The 20,223-nt window shown below is 41.5% G+C and overlaps 1 protein-coding gene and 1 pseudogene across 2 annotated transcripts; both read right to left on the bottom strand.

Moving 5' to 3' along the window:
• Positions 1–689: 689 nt before the first annotated feature.
• LOC311144183 (putative peptidyl-tRNA hydrolase) lies at positions 690–10,037 on the bottom strand. The gene is made up of 5 exons (XM_084180188.1): positions 9,536–10,037; positions 2,175–2,394; positions 1,932–2,031; positions 1,783–1,828; positions 690–1,558 (listed from the first exon to the last, which is right to left on the bottom strand). Exons 1-5 carry the CDS (start codon positions 9,641–9,643, stop codon positions 1,289–1,291), a joined length of 744 nt encoding a protein of 247 aa, XP_084036314.1. The 5' UTR covers positions 9,644–10,037; the 3' UTR covers positions 690–1,288.
• A 2,195-nt stretch (positions 10,038–12,232) lies between these two features.
• LOC311145034 (natterin-4-like) lies at positions 12,233–13,954 on the bottom strand (annotated as a pseudogene). Its single transcript has 3 exons — positions 13,840–13,954; positions 13,222–13,647; positions 12,233–12,503 (listed from the first exon to the last, which is right to left on the bottom strand). The product of its transcript is annotated as a natterin-4-like (transcript).
• Between the last annotated feature and the right edge of the window lie 6,269 nt (positions 13,955–20,223).

Below are 20,223 nucleotides of genomic sequence, written 5' to 3'. Positions count from 1 at the left end.
GTTCCCAGGTCATCTGTTGGGGATCATGGTGAATAACGAATCCACTTTAAACATCAAGAAATCTCTGAGGGTCCGCAATTGGAGAGACAAGAATGCAGTTTGTGTGTGTCCATCCCCCCTCCTTGTCTTTTTGTGTATCCCTGGTCTTAGCACATCTGTGGGCTTAGGGGAAGACCCCCCACTGGGCTTTGGGCTAGTGAAGCTCAGCCTATAACTGCTGAGGAGGGGAAGCCTTTCTTGAATAAATTAGCCCAGTGTCCAGCCTTATGAGTGACCTCTTACCTTTCAGAGAAAAGTTACAGGCCACCACTGCACTCTCCCAGGCTGACCACTCAGAGGGGCTGGGAAAGTGCCCTGGTGGGTGAGATGGCTGGCTCAACGGGGTCACATGAGAGAAAGCGAAAGGGGTCGAGAGAGGCCAGGGTCTGTCATGAGTGGAGAGATTCCCTTTGAGTCCCATTCCCCACATCCACAAGTGTGTCCCTGATGCTTTGTTGTGACTCTGAGCTACTGCCAAACAGAAGGCTTCAAACAGCCCTATCCTACAATGTTTGGCCCCCATTGTTCCATTGTTTTCTCCCCCGCCCTTTCTTTAGCCCTGCATCGCAATCTATTCGGCCCATTGTATCAGTTTTCCTTTCTCTCACTCTGCCTTTCTGTACTTTTTATATGCTCCTTTCTCAGTTTTTGTGGGCTGGTATTCACTTTGGTGAGAATCATACACTTCTTGACTGTTTGCTACTACTCATTAAGAATGCTTGTTGATTAAGAGTGTGGTTATAGGCTGACAATTAAAGGATGGAATCAATATGTTGCACCAGTAAATACACCAAAGACAATGAGTTTAGATGATGTGAGACCCTGGGATTGGGAGGCTTTCAGGGTGGCTGAAACATGAATGAAACAGGTTCTCTTATCAGGAAAACCCTCAGTCTTCCCTCAGTTCATTCACCATTAGTTCCATTTCTTCTCAATGCCATTGGTATGATGGTTTTGTTTAATCATTCTAATATCAAGTATTGGTCTCTCCTTGGACCTTGCACATAATTAGACCACCAAAAGCCATACAACTGGTAGTTTGGGAAACTTCCAAATAAATGCATACTGCATACCAATCTAGATGCTCTATGCGATGATTATCTTATTCATATCTAAATTCTTTGTCCTTGAAACAAAGTGTGCTTACTTGGCATTCATTTCACATACACTCTAAACCAGAGCATAAATAAAGTCATAACAAATTAAGTACAGTCATAGTTTCACTGGCTCTGTCAACGTCTCGTCAGTCTCAGGTCTGGCCAGCGGTTGTGTCCTTTCCTGGAGAGCTTAAACGCTCCCTTGGTTTCCCAGTCTGTGATGCTGGTCTGCCTCCAGGTGGCGAGAGTGGGGACTGCACATTCTCCTTGTCAGTGAGCTGGGAGAGGAGAATGTCCACACTCTCTTCTAAAACCCCCCTCAGAACCTTTTGCTCCTCCTGAGAGAAGCGGCCCAGAACATGGCGGTCCACTGATGTTTTACCTGATGGTCTGCCAATCCCAACACGCAGTCTGAGCATCACCTGGGGGGCACAATAATATAATTGTACCTTATTGTCTATCTTGCTAAATACATTTGACTTTTTACTCTGCGCCCAACCCCCCCAGACAACAGTTCCATTTGACAGACATGACATTTCTCTGGATTCTCTAGCACCTTCCCAAAATGTGTCAAAGGGAACAGTCATCTCTCAATTCCTCCCAATGTGGGAAGGGAGAGTATTTGTCTGTGTGGAAAGCTACTTACATCAGTCTGCAGACACTCAACACAGGACCGCACACCATTGTGACCCCTGTCAATCAACAACATCTAAAATGAGCACAAACTTGGGAAGATCACATTGTTGTCAGATAGCATCATTAGTCAGGCTGATAACTGTCTGGGAATCAACTCACCTGGCACTCCCTCCTTGTTTCATAGCAAGCTTTCCAAGAGGCTTATCCAACTCGTCATGAACCAGTAGTATGTGCTCAGGCTTGATGCTGTATTTACCCGCTTGATTCAAGGTAATTAAAAACAAAATATCATTAACAATTCATTCACAGTACACATAGCCTACTTTTGGTATAATTCCTCTGACAGTCAAAACTCAAAATACATAAAATGTCAAAAGACATCAAGAAGACAAGATTCCTCACCTGCTTTGGCCACGGATACACCGTTTATGTTCATCAGTAGTCGTGGTCGGAGAAGCACGATTTGGGTGTCCTGGATGTCAGATACGATGACCTCACCGGACACATGCTTATCACCACGCCAGCTATCAGCTACCCCAAGCCGGGAAGCAAGTGCTTCGAGCACTGCCATGCCCACGCTATGGCGCGAACCATTCATTCCAGGGTTTCCCAGTCCCACAACCTGCACAAGGACAAGAAATAGTTATTTTCCATCTTTGCATACTATATTTCTCTAAATGTCACTGGCGAGTACAGTGGTTCTCCTCCCACAAGAACGGACTGATGTGTCATGTTAGTCACACATTTTTAACTAACAATAATACAAAGTCCTGTTTCAAATATATTATCAAATCTGTTTTTGGCTCATAATTGTTCCAGGGAGCCTTGTTTTTGGAGCTCTTCATGTCTAACTTATAATTATGAAGAATAAAAACATAGAAATCCCCAGGTAGCCTACATTGCTGTTACCCCACGTAGCAAACATTGAAGACATGTAACCCACATGCGGGAATCCCTTGATGCGTCCTAATACATGCGCACAAAATTCAGCAACATAGAGAGCGTGAACTAAATCAGAGGACTGATCGCAGGCGAAGTGAGCCCTTCATCACAGCTTATTGTGAAATAGACACGTAGGCCTTAGCGGACTAAACTCCACTCCATGGTGTAGGAAGTTTCTGATGACTCCACCAACAGAGTGGAGCATAGACCAGGCTTTGCGGAATCCAACTCTGACTACATCAATTCGCCCAAGGTCAGTACTTAAACTGTAAATTATGAAACGCCTACCTTGTACCTGTTTGTCCTCTATATTTGCGTGACTTTCTTTGTTTGCTGAAATCCATACTTTTCATAATTTAAATGTTTTGGAAGTATTGCCCTTAAGTGAATGGATGTAGACGGATCTAGATTCCACAAAGCTTGGTATCTGCTCCACTCAGTTGGTGGAGTCATCAGAAACTTCCTTCACCATGGAGTAGAGTTTAGTCCGCTACATAGCCCTATGACTCATTCGAAATTCGTGACAGGCACACGTAAAAGTCCACTTTTTCTCGAAGCACCACGGCCACAAAAAGATCCAATGCACCTGTTGTAGAGTTGTGGCTGCAGGAAGGCCTGTTGAAAGACTGCCATGCTTTTGCCATTGTTCCCATTCTCCTTCCCCACAATTAAAATTGTGAATTTATAGAAAATAAATATATGTTTTATTTTCTTTATTGCAATAGCCTGCTTTCAAACTGATTGGTATCCCACTACATGCCTAGTCAATATCAATAACTAACATAACTTGTATGCCTAAAACAATCTATTAATCATTTAATAATAAAAACAGAAATTTGTGAAAGTTAGTTAAAAGCCGTAATTTTTATTTAAAATTATTTTTGCCAAGTGTGTTTTGCAGCCCAAAGGACACTTATACCTAGGGAGGTGATGGCTAGTAGGCTAAGGGACCTATAGTATATTTTGGAATGAGTAGGTGTGTCCAAACTTTTGCCTGGTCCTAATATATATATATATATATATATATATATATATATATATATATATATATATATATATATATATATATATATAGTGCTATGAAAAAGTATTTGCCCCCTTTCTAATTTTCTCTACTTTTGCATATTTATGATACTGAATGTTATCAGATTTTCAACCAAAACCTAATATTAGTTAAAGGGAACATAAGTGGACAAATAACACAACACCCAATTCCCCTGTGTGAAAAAGTAATTGCCCCCTTACACTCAATAACTGGTTGTGCCACCTTTAGCTGCAATGACTCCAACCAAATGCTTCCTGTAGTTGTTTATCAGTGTCTCACGTCGCTGTGGAGGAATTTTGACCCACTCTTCCATGCAGAACTGCTTTAACTCAGTGACGTGTAGGTTTTCAAGCATGAACTGCTCGTTTCAAGTCCTGCCACAACATCTCAATTGGGATTAGGTCTGGACTTTGACTAGGACATTCCAAAACTTCAAATTTGTTGCTTTTTAGCAATTTTCATGTAGACTTGATTGTGTGTTTTGGATCATTGTCTTGCTGCATGACCCAGCTGTGCTTCAGCTTCAGCTCACAGATGGTCTGACATTCTCCTGTAGAATTCTCTGATACAGAGCAGAATTCATGGTTCCTTCTATTAAGGCAAGTCGTCCAGGTCCTGAGGCAGCAAAGCATCCCCAAACCATCACACAACCACCACCACCATGCTTGACCTTTGGTATGATGTTCTTACTGTGGAATGCAGAGTTTGGTTTTTTGAAATAAATATGTAATTGTTGTGTTATTTGTTCACTTATGTTCCCTTTATCTAATATTAGGTTTTGGTTGAAGATCTGATAACATTCAGTATCACAAATATGCAAAAGTAGAGAAAATTAGAAAGGGGGCAAATACTTTTTCATAGCACTGTATACAGTACCAGTCAAAAGCTTGGACACACCTACTCATTCAAAGGTTTTTCTTTATTTTTACTATTTTTTACATTGTAAGAATAATAGTGAAGACATTAAAACTATGAAATAACACATGGAATCATGTAGTGTTAAACAAATCAAAATATATTTGAGATTTGAGATTCTTCAAAGTAGACACCCCTTTGCCTTGATGACAGCTTTGCACATTCTTTGCATTCTCTCAACCAGTAGTCACCTGGCATTTAAATTAACAGGAGTGTCTTGTTAAAAGTTAATTAGTGGAATGTCTTTCCTTCTTAATGCGTTTGCGCCAATCAGTTGTGTTGTGACAAGGTAGGGGTGGTATACAGAAGATAGCCCTATTTGGTAAAAGACCAAGTCCATATTATGGCAAGAACAGCTCAAATAAGCAAAGAGAAACGACAGTCCATCATTACTTTAAGACATAAAGGTCAGTCAATTCTGAACATTTCAAGAACTTTGAAAGTTTCTTCAAGTGCAGTCGCAAAAACCATCAAGCGCTATGATGAAACTGGCTCTCATGAGGACCGCCATAGGAAAGGAAGGCCGAGTTACCTCTGCTGCAGAGGATAAGTTCATTGGAGTTACCAGCCTCATAATTTGCAGCCCAAATAAATGCTTCACAGAGTTGAAGTAACAGACATCTCAAAATCAACTGTTCAGAGAATACCGCGTGAATCAGGCCTTCATGGTCGAATTGCTGCAAAGAAATCACTACTGAAGGACACCAATAAGAAGAAGAGACTTGCTTGGGCCAAGAAACACGAGCAATGGACATCAGACCGGTGGAAATCTGTCCTTTGGTCTGATGAGTCCAAATTCGCGATTTTTGGTTCCAACCGCTGTGTCTTTCTGAGCCACAGAGTAGGTGAACGGATGAAGCACGGAGGAGGAGGTGGTATGGTGTGTTTTCCAAAAAAATGTCTGCTACCCGTAGAACTAGGAAGTAGCCATGAGCCAATAGAAAGAGAAGCATCCAGGGGCGGGTTCTCCCTTGTAATTACCGGGTGTTCAATTGGAGGTTATAAACTGGATGGTTCAAGCCCTGGTATATACCATATACTACGAGTATGACAAAACATTTATTTTTACTGCTCTAATTACGTTGGTAACCCATTTATAATAGCAATAAGGCACCTCGGGGGTTTGTGATATATGGCCAATATCCCACGGCTAAGGTCTGTTGCGTCGTGCATAAGAACAGCCCTTAGCCGTGGTATGTTGGCCATATACCACACCCCCTCGGGCCTTATTGCTTAAATATACAGTGAGCTCCAAAAGTATTGTGACAGTGACAATGTTTGTTGTTGTTTTGGCTCTTTAATCCAACACTTTGGATTTGACTATGAGGTTACAGTGCAGACTGTCAGCTTTAATCCATATCAGGTGAACCGTTTAGAGATTACAGCACTTTTTGTACATACATTCAAGGGGATTTATGTGTATTAAAGTAGGCAAAAGTTTAGTATTTAGTCCCATATTCCTAGCACGCAATGATTACATCAAGCTTGTGACTCTACAAACTTGTTGGATTCATTTGCTGTTTGTTTTGGTTGTGTTTCAGATTATCTTGTGCCCAATAGAAATGAATGGTAAAATTCTAAACGCTTCTACTTCCATTAATGTGGATGCTACCATGATTACGGATAGTCCTGAATAATGGTGAGTGAGAAAGTTAGACGCACAAATATCATACCCCCAAGACATGCTAACCTCTCACCACTACAATAAAAGGGGAGGTTAGCATTTTTTTGGGGGGGGGTATGATATTTATGCCTCTTAACTTTCTCGCTCATCATTATTCACAATTCATTTAGGATTATCCCTATTAATGGTAGCATCCACATGAATGTAGAAGTGTTCAGAATCATATTCTATTCTTATTTACAATAAAAGTGACTCCAAAATGACAATACATTATTTACCATGAAATTCTATTGGACACAAAATAATCTGAAACACAACCAAAACAAACAGCAAATGCATCCAAATAGTTTGTAGCGTCACAAGCTTGATGTAATCATTGCGTGCTAGGAATATGGGACCAAATACAAAACTTTTGACTACTTAACTACACATAAGTGAATTTGTCCCAATACTTTTGGTCCCCTAAAGCAGTGCTGTAATTTCTAATAAAATCAAATGTTATTTGTCAAATGTGCTGAATACAACAGGTGTAGACCTTACAGTGAAATGCTTACTTACAAGCCCTTAACCAACGTTGCAGTTTTAAGAAAGAATGCCAAAAAATAAAATAATAATAATAATACGAAATAAAAGTAACAAATAACAATAGTGAGGCTATATACAGGGGGTACCGGTACCGAGTCAATGTGCGGAGGCACTGGTTAGTCAAGGTAATTAGGGTAATATGTACATGTAGGTAGGGTTATTAAAGTGACTATACATAGATAATAAACAGAGAGCAGCAGCAGCGTAAAAGAGGGGTGGGGGGGCAATGCAAATAGTCTGGGTAGCCATTTGATTAGATGTTCAGGAGTCTTATGGCTTGGAGGTAGAAGCTGTTTAGAAGCCTCTTGGACCTATACTTGGCGCTACGGTACCACTTGCCGTGCGGTAGCAGAGAGAACACTATGACTAGGGTGGCTGGAGTCTGACAATTTCTAGGGCCTTCCTCTGACACCGCCTGGTATAGAGGTCCTGGATGGTAGGAAGCTTGGCCCCAGTGATGTACTGGGCCGTACGCACTACCCTCTGTAGTGCCTTGCGGTCGGAGGCCGAGCAGTTGCCATACCAGGCAGTGATGCAACCAGTCAGGATGCTCTTGATGGTGCAGCTGTAGAACCTTTTGAGGATCTGAGGACCCATGCCAAATCTTTTCAGTCTCCTTAGGGGGAATAGGTTTTGTCGTGCCCTCTTCACGACTGTCTTGGTGTGCTTGGACCACGTTAGTTTGTTGGTGATGTGGACACCAAGGAACTTGAAGCTCTCAACCTGCTCCACTACAGCCCTGTCGATGAGAATGGGGGCGTGCTCGGTCCTCTTCTTTTTCCTGTAGTCCACAATCATCTCCTTTGTCTTGATCACGTTGAGGGAGAGGTTGTTGTCCTGGCACCACACGGCCAGGTCTCTGACCTCCTCCCTATAGGCTGTCTCTTTGTTGTTGGTGATCAGGCCTACCACTGTTGTGTCATCTGCAAACTTAATGATGGTGTTGGAGTCGTGCCTGGCCATGCAGTCATGAGTGAACAGGGAGTACAGGAGGGGACTGAGCACGCACCCCTGAGGGGCCCCGTGTTGAGGATCAGCGTGGCGGATGTGTTGTTACCTACCCTTACCACCTGGGGCGGCCCGTCAGGAAGTCCAGGATCAAGTTGCAGAGGGAGGTGTTTAGTCCCAGGGTCCTTAGCTTAGTGATGAGTTTTGAGGGCACTATGGTGTTGAACGCTGAGTTGTAGTCAATTAATAGCATTCTCACATAGGTGTTCCTTTTGTCCAGGTATGAAAGGGCAGTGTGGAGCGCTTCACCCGATATGGATGAAAATAACCTCAAATTAAAGCTGACAGTCTGCACTTCAGTCAATGTATCATTTCAAATCCAAAGTGCTGGAGTACAGAGCCAAAAGAAAACAAAAACGGTCTGTGTCCCAATACTTTTGGAGCTCACTGTAGCTCTGGGCCTACTCATTGAGGAGATTCCATTATCTGTCCCAGGTTACCCTGGTGGGAGGAGTTTGCACCGGGTGAAAAGTGATTGCATTCATTTTGGTACCGGGCTGCCTCCTGGGCGTGAGCCAGGTGCCCTGTTCAAATCCCATGGTGAAGTCGGCTCAAAACAAAAGTGATTTAGATTAAGCACGTGGAGTAATGAGTAGGATTCTGTGTTTTCACATGCAAAAGTGATTGTTTTTGATAAAAATGCTTTATCTGCCTTCCCAATGAAAACTAATTTGAAATTCTAACATATATTTTATGGAAAAGAGATGTTGTTTGTTTCTGGACGATGCACCATGCTGCCTTGTTGACAACACGAGTGGCACTGATTACTGTTCGATTTCAAAAGGGTGTGCCTCCCTCACCACTTTTGTCCATTCACGTCACAGGCCATAGACCCATGCACCATAGCTCAGGTTAATTGAACTCCCTCATTGACAGTGACAAAAACACACAGGAGCAAAGTTTTTGTTTTTACTTTTATAACTTAAAAACAGAGCTCTCAAAACAAGGCTGCCAAACAAAATAAGACATGTATTTACTTTCAAATGTGTCTCATTGTGGAACTTTTGACTAGGTCTGCTAAATGGCATATTATTATTATTATTATTATTATAGGTTAGCCACTACACTTAATTTCGATTTAGATCAATTGTAATAAAAGTAATAGCAGCAAATACTTCTGTAACAGTTAAAAATGCAATGCTTACAAAATTGTACTGTGAACAACACCACGCACAGAACCTGATGAGCCCTATTGACACAAACTGTCAGCTGTGGTCTCAAGTGGATTAACGTTACGTTGTCGCTTGCAACGTTACCAGCATTGTTAATTGTTACATTCTAGCATGGGCTGCTATGCCAGCAGCTACATTGTAACAAGTCATAGGCCTACGCTTTATATGTATCAAACTGTGAGCAATACAAGGACCATGGCTAGATGGGATACAGTTTATGTGAAATTTACGTCAAGTTTAAACTCTTTGCATTTGAGCTAACCCTAACCCTTTTCCTAACCTTAACCTAATTCTCATAACCTGCAACATTAATTATCCTAACCTCCTGCGTAAGCTCTCTTAACCTGCTTGAAAAGTCTATTTTGGTCAATTCTGACAAACTGTATCCTAGTCAAAACCCAAGACAAGTGGCTGCAGTGCACTGACTACAACATATTGGGCAGCAATTGTTTTTCTTGAATAATTCACTTACCAGTCTCATACGAGAATTTGTGTGGACTCCTGCTTCACTGAGCATCATTCGTCCAAAGGGTTCAGTCAGCAACGCTCGGTTTATCAGTTTTGATAAAAGTCGTCTCATTGTGACAGAAGTTCAGCAGTCTTGAAAAATGGTGACACACAATGCCAAAGTTTAGGTCTACCAACAACAGTGACGTTTCCCAGGTTTTAATGTCTATATGGACGTTTCTCATAAGTGACGTTCATAACTTCATGTTCTCTGGCAGTGACATTGTAGCCTAGTGTCAAAAGCCTACTGTCTGTGACCACTATTAATAGCTTAGATTCAGTAATGTACTCCTGACATTTCAGTTCAGTATTAAACGAATCTATTTGAAATGTCTATAGCTTTGAAATCTCGGATCTATCTATAAAATTGAGAACACAAAAGAAGAAACATTGGAGAAGGATATCTATATAGTTCTGTTGGTAAAATAAACCTGCCGTACCATGCAACTTTGACATTAATCAAAGAGACTGCTGGGCAGAAAACTGAGAGGGTTCATTGTGACCAACGTCTGATCTTTTCAAACATACCGCCACCTAGCTTGGAGGCTTATAAATTCACTTACAGTGCCTTCAGAAACTATTCACACTCATTGACTTTTTCCACATTTTGTTGTGTTATAGCCTGAATTTAAAATTGATTAAATTGAGATTTTGTGTAAATGATCTGCACACAACACCCAATCATTTCAAAGTGAAGATTATGTTTTGTTTTTAGAAATGTTTACAAATTAATTAAAAATGAAAAGCTCAAATGTCTTGTGTCAATAAGTATTACATCCTAAATGAGTTCAGGAGTAAAAATGTGCTTAACAAGTCACATAATAAGTTGCAAGGACTCACTCTGTGTGCAATAATAGTGTTTAACAGGATTTGTAAATGACTACCCCATCTCTGTACCCCACACATACAATTATCTGTAAGGTCCCTCAGTCAAGCAGTGAATTTTAAGCACAGATTCAACCACAAAGACCAGGGAGGTTTTCCAATGGTTCGCAAAGAAGGGCACCTATTGGTAGATGAGCATGGTGCAGTTATTAATTACACTTTGGATGGTGTATCAATACTAACTCAGTTGCCGGAGAAGAAGGAAACCGCTCAGGGATTTCACCATGAGGCCAATGGTGATTTTAAAACAGTTACAGAATTTAATGGCTCTGACAGGAAATAACTGAGGATGGATCAACAGCATTGTAGTTACTCCACAATAATAATCTAAATAACAGAGTGAAAAGAAGGAAGAAAAATTCCAAAACATGCATCCTGTTTTAATGAGGCACTGAAGTAATACTGCAAGAAATGTGGCAAAGAAAGGAACTTATTGTCCTGAATACAAAGCGTTATGTTTGGGGCAAATACAACACAAAACATCACTGAGTACCACTTCATATTTTCAAGCATGGTGGAGGCTGCATCATGTTATGGGTATGCTTGTCATCGGCAAGGACTAGGGAGTTTTTCAGGATAAAAATAAATGGAATAGAGCTAAGCACAGGCAAAATCATAGAGGAAAACTTGGTTCAGTCTGCCATCCAACAGACACTGGGAGACAAATTCACTTTTCAGCAGGACAATTACCTAAAACACAAGGCCAAATATACACTGGAGTTGCTTACCAAGATGACGTTGAATGTTCCTGAGTGGCCTAGCTAGCGTTTTGACTTAAATCTTCTTGAAAATCTATGGCAAGACTTGAAAATGGCTGTCTAGCAATGATCAACAACCAACTTGACAGAGATTGACAATTTTTTAAAAGAATAATTGCCAAATATTGTACAATCCAGGTGTGCAAAGCTCTTAGAGAATTAACCAGAAAGACTCACAGCTGTAATCACTTCTAACATGTATCGAATCATGGGGATGGATACTTATCTAATCAATATATATTAGTGTTTTAGTTTCCATTATTTAAAAAATGTTAGAATTCTTCTTCCACTTTGACATTACAGAGTATTTTGTGTAGATCGTTGACCAAAAAATGACAATGAAATCCATTTTAATCCCACTTTGTAAGACAACAAGATGTGGAAAAAGTCAAGGGGTGTGAATACTTTCTGAAGGCACTGTATACACGCCTTAACACTCATAGCAAATGCACAGGGATGTAGCTCAGTTGGTAGAGCATGGCGTTTGCAACGCCAGGGTTGTGGGTTCGATTCCCACGGGGGACAGTATTAAAAAATAATGTATGCACTCACTAACTGTAAGTCGCTCTGGATAAGAGCGTCTGCTTAATGACTAAAATGTAAATGTAATATAAATAGGCTACTGGTTTGGAAAAGTGATTTTGGACCTTTCAACATTGTGTAACTTCATGTGCTGAAATTATATTTAACTTCAATAGGCCATTGAAACTAATGATGATGATACAGCTATAGGTGCATGTAGCATACAGGAGTAAATTAGTTAAATCAAGAAAAGAGAAAAACAACATTTTGCACCAAGATCATATTTATTGTCTTGAAACATTCGGCAAAAATTGCTTTTCTTGACACAAAAACACAAAAATAAATTAACTGGCTGTTTTATCTGAATATGCAGATATATCAGTTTATTCCTGTCTGATGAAAAGTTATTGTGACATAAGGGTAATTTCTTCACTTTGTGTCTGGAGGGATACCACAGGCACATTGGAGTTCAAAGTTCACAGATCTAGAATTCTGTCTCAGTAGTCTGTCTCATCGGGGTAGCAGGGGATGTCATCAGAGACAGGCTGGCATCTCTCTACGACGGCATTGATCTCCCCCACCCTCACACCATCATAAATCCCTGTGATGGTGGTCCAGTGGGTGTCTCCATTATGGTAGGTCCGGCTCAGTCTACCCGTGAAGGGGATGTTGGCTGTCATCTTCCTGCCCTCCATCCGCACGGCACAGGAGTGGTTGGGAGGGACCAGCAGCTCCACAGAGATGGAGTGGCTGATGGACTCCACCAGCCTAGGTCAGCATCCCGGAGTCGCCTCTTCACTGTTGACATTGAGACTGGTGTTTTGCGGGTACTATTTAATGAAGCTGCCAGTTGAGGACCTGTGAGGCGTCTGTTTCTCAAACTTTACACTCTAATGTATATGTCCTCTTGCTCAGTTGTGCACCGGGGCCTTCCACTCCTCTTTCTATTCTGGTTAGAGACAGTTTGCGCTGTTCTGTGAAGGGAGTAGTACACAGCGTTGTACGAGATCTTCAGTTTCTTGGCATTTTCTTGCATGGAATAGCTTTCATTTCTCAGAACAAGAATAGACTGACGAGTTTCAGAAGAAAGTTATTTGTTTCTGGCCATTTTGAGCCTGTAATCGAACCCACAATTGCTGATACTCCAGAAGTCTCAAGAAGGCCAGTTTTATTGCTTCTTTAATCAGCACAACAGTTTTCAGCTGTGCTAACATAATTGCAAAAGGGTTTTCTAATGATCAATTAGCCTTTTAAAATGATAAACTTGGATTAGCAAACACAACGTCCCATTGGAACACAGGACTGATAATGGGCCTCTGTACGCCTATGTAGATATTCCATTAAAAATCAGCCGTTTCCAGCTACAATAGCCATTTACAACATTAACAATGTCTACACTGTATTTCTGATCAATTTGATGTTATTTTAATGGACAAAAAAATTGCTTTTCTTTCGAAAACAAGGACATTTCTAAGTGACCCCAAACTTTTGAACGGTAGTGTATATCTCAATGCCTGCGCAGGTCTTGACAGCATATTGGAGGACAGCACCGTATTTCTCCTCGATCCACTCCACAAATTCAAAGTTGTCCACGTTGACCAGGACTTCGAACTTTGAGGATGAATACTCCTTGTCAGTGTAGGGGTACTGGCTTTGCTTGCGGTGTAGAAGCCGGCTTCGAAGTTGACTTTGCAGATGTAGTCGTGTCGTTCAGTGTAACCATTGTAGATGCCCACAGCACCATTAGGGAGGGACCCTTCCCATTTTACCCATTTGAGGTTGGCGTTCTCGCCATACATAAACAGGGAGTCAGGGAACTGGGGATCTAGATCTGAGGTCTCTGTCAGTCTGGGTGGACTGTGGATGTCCAGATCAGGGACCACATCTTCCAGCAGAGGGTTGAGCCAGGGCTCTGTAAAAAGGGACAGAAAGCAAAGGCTATAGGTTGTGATGGAGTATATTTTCTGGAGTTGAAATCTAACTGCTTTGGATTAGGTTGCTTGGTAGAGAATATTCAGACAACAATATTATTCCACTATGAGACCCAGTTGATGGATTTTGATAAACGTGTTTGTGTAATAGGGATGAATATAATCCGACTCACTGCTGGGGGCTTACTGCCCCTCCTCCAGCTGAGAGATGTAGAGCAGAGGGTCTGAAAGGATGACTGGGCTGCAGAGCTGCAGCACTGCCTGGACAACCAGGAGAGACAGCCTCATCTAAGGAACACAGAATTGTGCACGCATACATGCAAGTATGTGCACGCATGCACACACACACATGCACACACACACACACACACACACACACACACACACACACACACACACACACACACACACACACACACACACACACACACACATACACACACAGTAAGTGACGTGCAGTCAGGGTAGATGAAAATGAACAAAAAAAGAACTGTAATGAAAAATAAATAAATAACAATTCTATCAATAATATACAGTACCAGTCAAAAGTTTGGACACACCTACTCATTCCAGAGTTTTTTCTTTATTTGTACTATTTTCTACATTGTAGAATAATAGTGAAGACATCAAAACTATGAAGTAACACATATGGAATCATGTAGTAACCATAAAAGTGTTAAACAAATCAAAATATATTTTATATTTCAGATTCCTCAAAGTAGCCACCCTTTGCCTTGATGACAGCTTTGCACACTCTTGGCCCAGCTTCATGAGGTAGTTACCTGGAATGCATTTCAATTAACAGGTGTGCCTTGTTAAAAGTTCATTTTTGGAATTTCTTTCCTCTTAATGCATTTGAGCCAATCAGTTGTGTTGTGACAAGGTAGGGGTGGTATACAGAAGATAGCCCTATTTGGTAAAAGACCAAGAACAGCTCAAATAAGCAAAGATAAATGACAGTCCATCATTACTTTAAGGTCAGTCAATCCAGAACATTTCAAGAACTTTGAACGTTTCTTCAAGTGCAGTCGCAAGAACCATCAAGCGCTATGATGAAACTGGCTCTCATGAAGACCGCCACAGGAAAGGAAGGCCAAGTTACCTCTGCTGCAGAGGATAAGTTCATTAGAGTTACCAGCCTCAGAAATTGCAGCCCAAATAAATGCTTCACAGAGTTGAAGTAACAGACACATCTCAACATCAACTGTTCAGAGGAGACTGCGTGAATAAGGCCTTCATGGTTGAATTGCTGCAAAGAAACCACTACTAAAGGACACCAATAATAAGAAGAGACTTGATTGGGCCAAAAGACATGAGCAATCGACATTAGACCGGTGGAAATCTGCCCTTTGGTCTGATGAGTCCAAATTTGAGATTTTTGGCTCCAACCGCCATGTCTTTGTGAGACGCAGAGTAGGTGAACGGATGATCTCCGCATGTGTGGTTCCCACCGTGAAGCATGGAGGAGGAGGTGTGATGGTGTGGGAGTGCTTTGCTGGTGACAGTGTCTGTGATTTATTTAGAATTCAAGGCACACTTAACTAGCATGGCTACCACAGCATTCTACAGCAATATGCGATCCCATCTGCTTTGCGCTTAGTGGGACTATCATTTGTTTTCAACAGGACAATGACCCAACACACCTCCAGGCTGTGTAAGGGCTATTTGACCAAGGAGAGTGAGGAGTGCTGCATCAAATGACCTGGCCTCCACAATCACCCGACCTCAACCCAATTGAGATGGTTTGGGATTAGTCGGACCGCAGAGTGAAGGAAAAGCAGCCAACATGTGCTCAGCATATGTGGGAACTCCTTCAAGATTGTTGGAAAAGCATTCCTCATGAAGCTGGTTGAGAGAATGCCAAGAGTGTGCAAAGCTGTCATCAAGGCAAAGGGTGGCTACTTTGAAGAATCTCAAATATAAAATATATTTTGATTTGTTTAACACTTTCTTGATTACTACATGATTCCATATGTGTTATTTCATAGTTCTGATGTCTTCACTATTATTCTACAATGTAGAAAATAGTAAAAATAAAGAAAAACCCTTGAATGAGAAGGTGTGTCCAAACTGGTACTGTATATATTTCTTGCATGATAAAATCGATTTCTGAATCCCACATTTGTGGAGACGTGGTACAAAATGCACAACGAGGCCAGGGGAAAGGCAGCTTTGCCGTGTGCCTTTTTCACGCTTCAATCTCAGAAGAGCTTCGCTGCCTTTCAAGTGTCAATATGTCCCATTAATTTTCATTGCACTCAAATAATAAATGTGCATGTGTACTGACGTGAATAAAGTAATGGGATAGGCAGAGCTCGCTCCTGCTGTCACGGTTTCGGCCGAGGCTGCTCCTCCTCCTGGTTCGGGCAGGCTTCGGCGGTCGTCGTCCTCGGAGTACTAGCTGCCACCGATCTATGTTTCATGTTCGTTTGGTTTTGTCTTGATGTTGAACACCTGTGTCTTGTTAGTCCTTGTTAGTGTCCTATTTAGTTCTCGTTGTGTGTGTTTGTCTTTGTGTGTGATTGCTCTTCTGTTTTGTGTTGGAGCTACGTACTTCCCTCCAGTGTTTTGGAGAGGTTTTTCGCACATGTTAGTGCGGCGTTTGTTTGACGCCTGTGTGCGCCGTTATTTCGCCTTCGGGCTTATTGTGCTTATTTTCTACGTGAATATTGCACTAAAGTCTTTTGGACTGAGCTTCTGCGTCCTGCGCTTGATTCATGCACCACACCCACCTTCAGCACCCCTTGACACCTGCCTATAAACGTCACACCTCATCTGCCGAAAAGGGGGTTGCTGCAGCCCAATATGGCAGCCGGAGACTGGGTTTGTTGAAAGAAATAGGGGTGTCGAAAGGAAGTAGGCGTATCAAATAAAATCAAAAATAAAATCAAATAAAATCTTATTTGCCACATGCGCCGAATACAACAGGTGTAGACATTACCGTGAAATGCTTACTTACAGCCCTTAACCAACAATGCATTTATAAAAATAAAATAAAGTAAAATAAAACAACAACAACAAAAAAGTGTTGAGAAAAAAAGAGCAGAAGTAAAATAAAATAACAGTAGGGAGGCTATATACAGGGGGGTACCGGTGCAGAGTCGAAAGTGCACATGTAATTGGCCTGACTTTCTGTCAGTTCCTGCCAGCGAGTGCAGAGATTAGTGGAAACATGACTGTGTAGGAAGGCACATCAAAATCAACTTGAGTACTTTTGGGAAACTCAGAATGATGGTGTTGTGAAATCGTGAAAAACATTGCATGTAAATGCACGTATCTTAACATGCTTTCATGTTGTGAACATTTTACATTTATCACATTGAATTGCAGTTGTGTAGGCTACAGTGCGCAATGTCATTATTAAACTTGTCGATGTGCCATTTCTAAACACTGATAGCAAGGTTGCGCAAGGGCAGACCTATGGGTTGCATGCCCGGCTGCAAGAATTGCTGACATGCTGATGATGACCAATTTACGAAGAGTGGCTTGGGAATAAATTGCCTATAGCCTACGCTGATACCATCTGATACGTTATAATATGAGATTAAAATTAGGTTACCCTGGTGGCAGATCTTCATTTATTGCTTTCATAAAAGTTTGAGTTGTGTATGTGAAAATGATTATGAGACTGTACAATACAATACCTCATGACACATACAGTAGTATACCAATAATAATTTGTCATGTTTGCTCTCATAAATGTTTGAGTTGTGTATGTGATTAAAACTGCATTAGCATCCTCCATGCACTTCCTGAAAGCGACTGAACAAAATAGGCACTGGCAACAACCCTGTTCAATCAAAAGAGACCATCCAATAACAGTGCACTTTCACCACGCCCATTTATTTCGACACACCCACTTATTTCAGCACGCCCACTACTCCGAGACCAGTCCAGGAAGCAGCTACCTATACCTGCATCTGCCGCCAAAGGCGATTACGTTCATTTTACTGCTAGCTAAAAGTAAGCTGATCAGGATGGCTGTCAGGTGCGAGCGTGGATGTGGTGTGGAATCAAGCGCAGGACAACAGAGGTTTCGTCCAACAGTCTTTAGTAAAGACACGTAAACAAAACACACGGCTAAATCCAAGCCGGAGGCAAGCGAACTTTACGCAACACTGCGTAAAGCACAAAATACAAAACAAATGCGCACACAGTGCTGACACTCTCTCAAAACAATAACTGGAGAGAAAATACTAATAGCCCTTGCTGACTGGAGAAACAATTACACACAACACAAGACTCAAACGACGAGAACTTATAGGACACATAAAAGCACAAAACAGAAACAGGTGTAACCAATCAGACAAAACCAAACAAACATCGAAACATACAACGGTGGCAGCTAGTACTCCGGGGATGACGACCGCCGAAGCCTGCCCGAACAAGGAGGAGGAGCAGCCTCGGCCGAAACCGTGACAATGGCTAACATATTGCATCTGAAACAGTTTTCAAAGTTGGATTTTCTCGTGAAACAGGGGGTGGTAAGGGAAGGAAGACCAACACCTGAGCTTATGGACCTAAATCAAAGGAAGGGACAGAAAATAACGGCATAATTTAAATCTGAGTGGTATCAACGAAACTACTGGCTCTGTGGCTGCGCTGCTAGCAGCCAACTCTACTGCTTCCTTTGCCTGCTGTTCTCCACCAGCGACAACGTGTGGACAAGAGCCAGTTACTTCAACTTGAACAACTTGCCAATAGGGCTCAACAAGCATGAGAAATCTGTCTCACATCCAAAGCCAGATAGCACTGAAAATAAATTTGGCAGCTCACGGATAGATCTGGTATTGAATGAACAATGGAGATTGAACATCAACATGCACAATGCAAAGGCAAAAGATAACCGTGAGATTTTGAAAGACCTAATAAATGCTAGGCTCCATGCTACCTAGGTAAACAGGAGTTGGCAATTCATGGCAACGATGAGAGTGCCAGCTCATCAAACAGGGGCAACTCTGTGGAACTATTACATGCCTTTGTTTCTATAAGCGATTTGAGCAGAAATGCAATGAACTGGGCCTGGCTGAAAGCGAAACTCATAGTAAACAGCCAATCAGAGTAGAGAGGGGGTTAATCTACTACAACATACTGGACAATATCAATATTCAGATGAGAGCCAGTTTTGACCACTGAAAGAGAGCGGGTCTCCAGTTGGGCTGGTCTGTGATTCATTGACAACTTTACCGGTCAGAGGAATAAGGCAACCTTACATAGAGTTACTCACACTAAATAACTTTATTTCCAGATGAAAAATGAGATGGATGTGGTTCTGTACAGAGAATTGTTATGAATGAATATACTAATAAACATGAGAATGAATGAGTAATAAATAGCACAAGAGCAATAATAATATTGACTGTATAAGGAGATAGTGACATAAGCAAAGGACTGTATAACACATAGCATCAACAACTATTAACAACTAGCAATAGTAACAACCAACAGTAAATGCACAAGTTTCAATAACAACATCACTCACTTCTGTCCACGCACTCCATTACTCTTGTCCACTTGGAGAGACTGAGGAAGCTCTGACCTGAGCAGGCAGAACAAACCGGCCTCAGAGCATTTCGTAAATCCGCTATTCTTTATTTAGTATGATACAGTATGTTACGATTGGTATGGTTACATAAGACAGATGGTTACTTAAGGCAAAAACAAAAGTAGGGTGGTTGGGTGGGTGTATAACGCGAATGTCTAGCAATCCAAAGGTTGCTAGTTTGAATCTCATCATGGACAACTTTAGCATTTTAGCTGATTAGCAACTTTCAACTACATACTACTTTTTACCAACTTTGCAACTGCTTAGCATGTTAGCTTCCCCTAACCCTAACCTTAACCCTTTTAGCTATCCCTAACCCTAACCCTAACCTTAACCTTTTAACCTAACTCCTAAATTTAATCCTAACCCCTAGCCTAACTAACGTTAGCGAGCGAACTAACATTAGCGAGCTAGCTAGAATTCGTAAGATATCATACGTTTTGCAAATTCGTAACATATAATACAAATTGTAATTCGTAACATATCATACCAAATGGGTGATGGACATCCACAAATTAATACATACCATACCATACGGAACGTAACTTATCATACTAAATAGAGTAACTCAGATTTACCTACATAATAATACGAAATGCTCTGAGACCAGGTTGGGCAGAAGTCAGGTGTCCTGCCCCCTAGCAACCTCTCTAGCAACCTATCGGTGGGCTGGTAGCAGAGGTCACTTTGGGGAAACAGTTTATGATCCCCTAGTCTCTCTGGCACCATCGGGGGATGGGTGGAGTTAGCTGCATGAAGTTATAGAACTCACAGGCAGGAAATCCGTAACAACCACTCTGGTGATTTTAAGTTCCTTGGCTTAGTGGACTGCAAAAACATCGAAACAATGTCACAAAAGTTCGACACCTGCAAACTGGAGTCTGTCAAAATATGCCAAGCACTTAGATTTTGAGGGACTTAAGGCTGATCTTGTCGTATTCTGTGGTGGAAAAAGTACCCAATTTTCATACTTGAGTAAAAGTAAAGATACCTTAATAGAAAATTGCTCAAG

Source organism: Coregonus lavaretus, assembly GCF_964263955.1.
Source record: "Coregonus lavaretus genome assembly, chromosome: 17".
Lineage (NCBI taxonomy): Eukaryota > Metazoa > Chordata > Actinopteri > Salmoniformes > Salmonidae > Coregonus > Coregonus lavaretus.
Note: the sequence above shows the minus strand (reverse complement) of the source record. Positions and strands in the feature narration are given on the sequence as shown.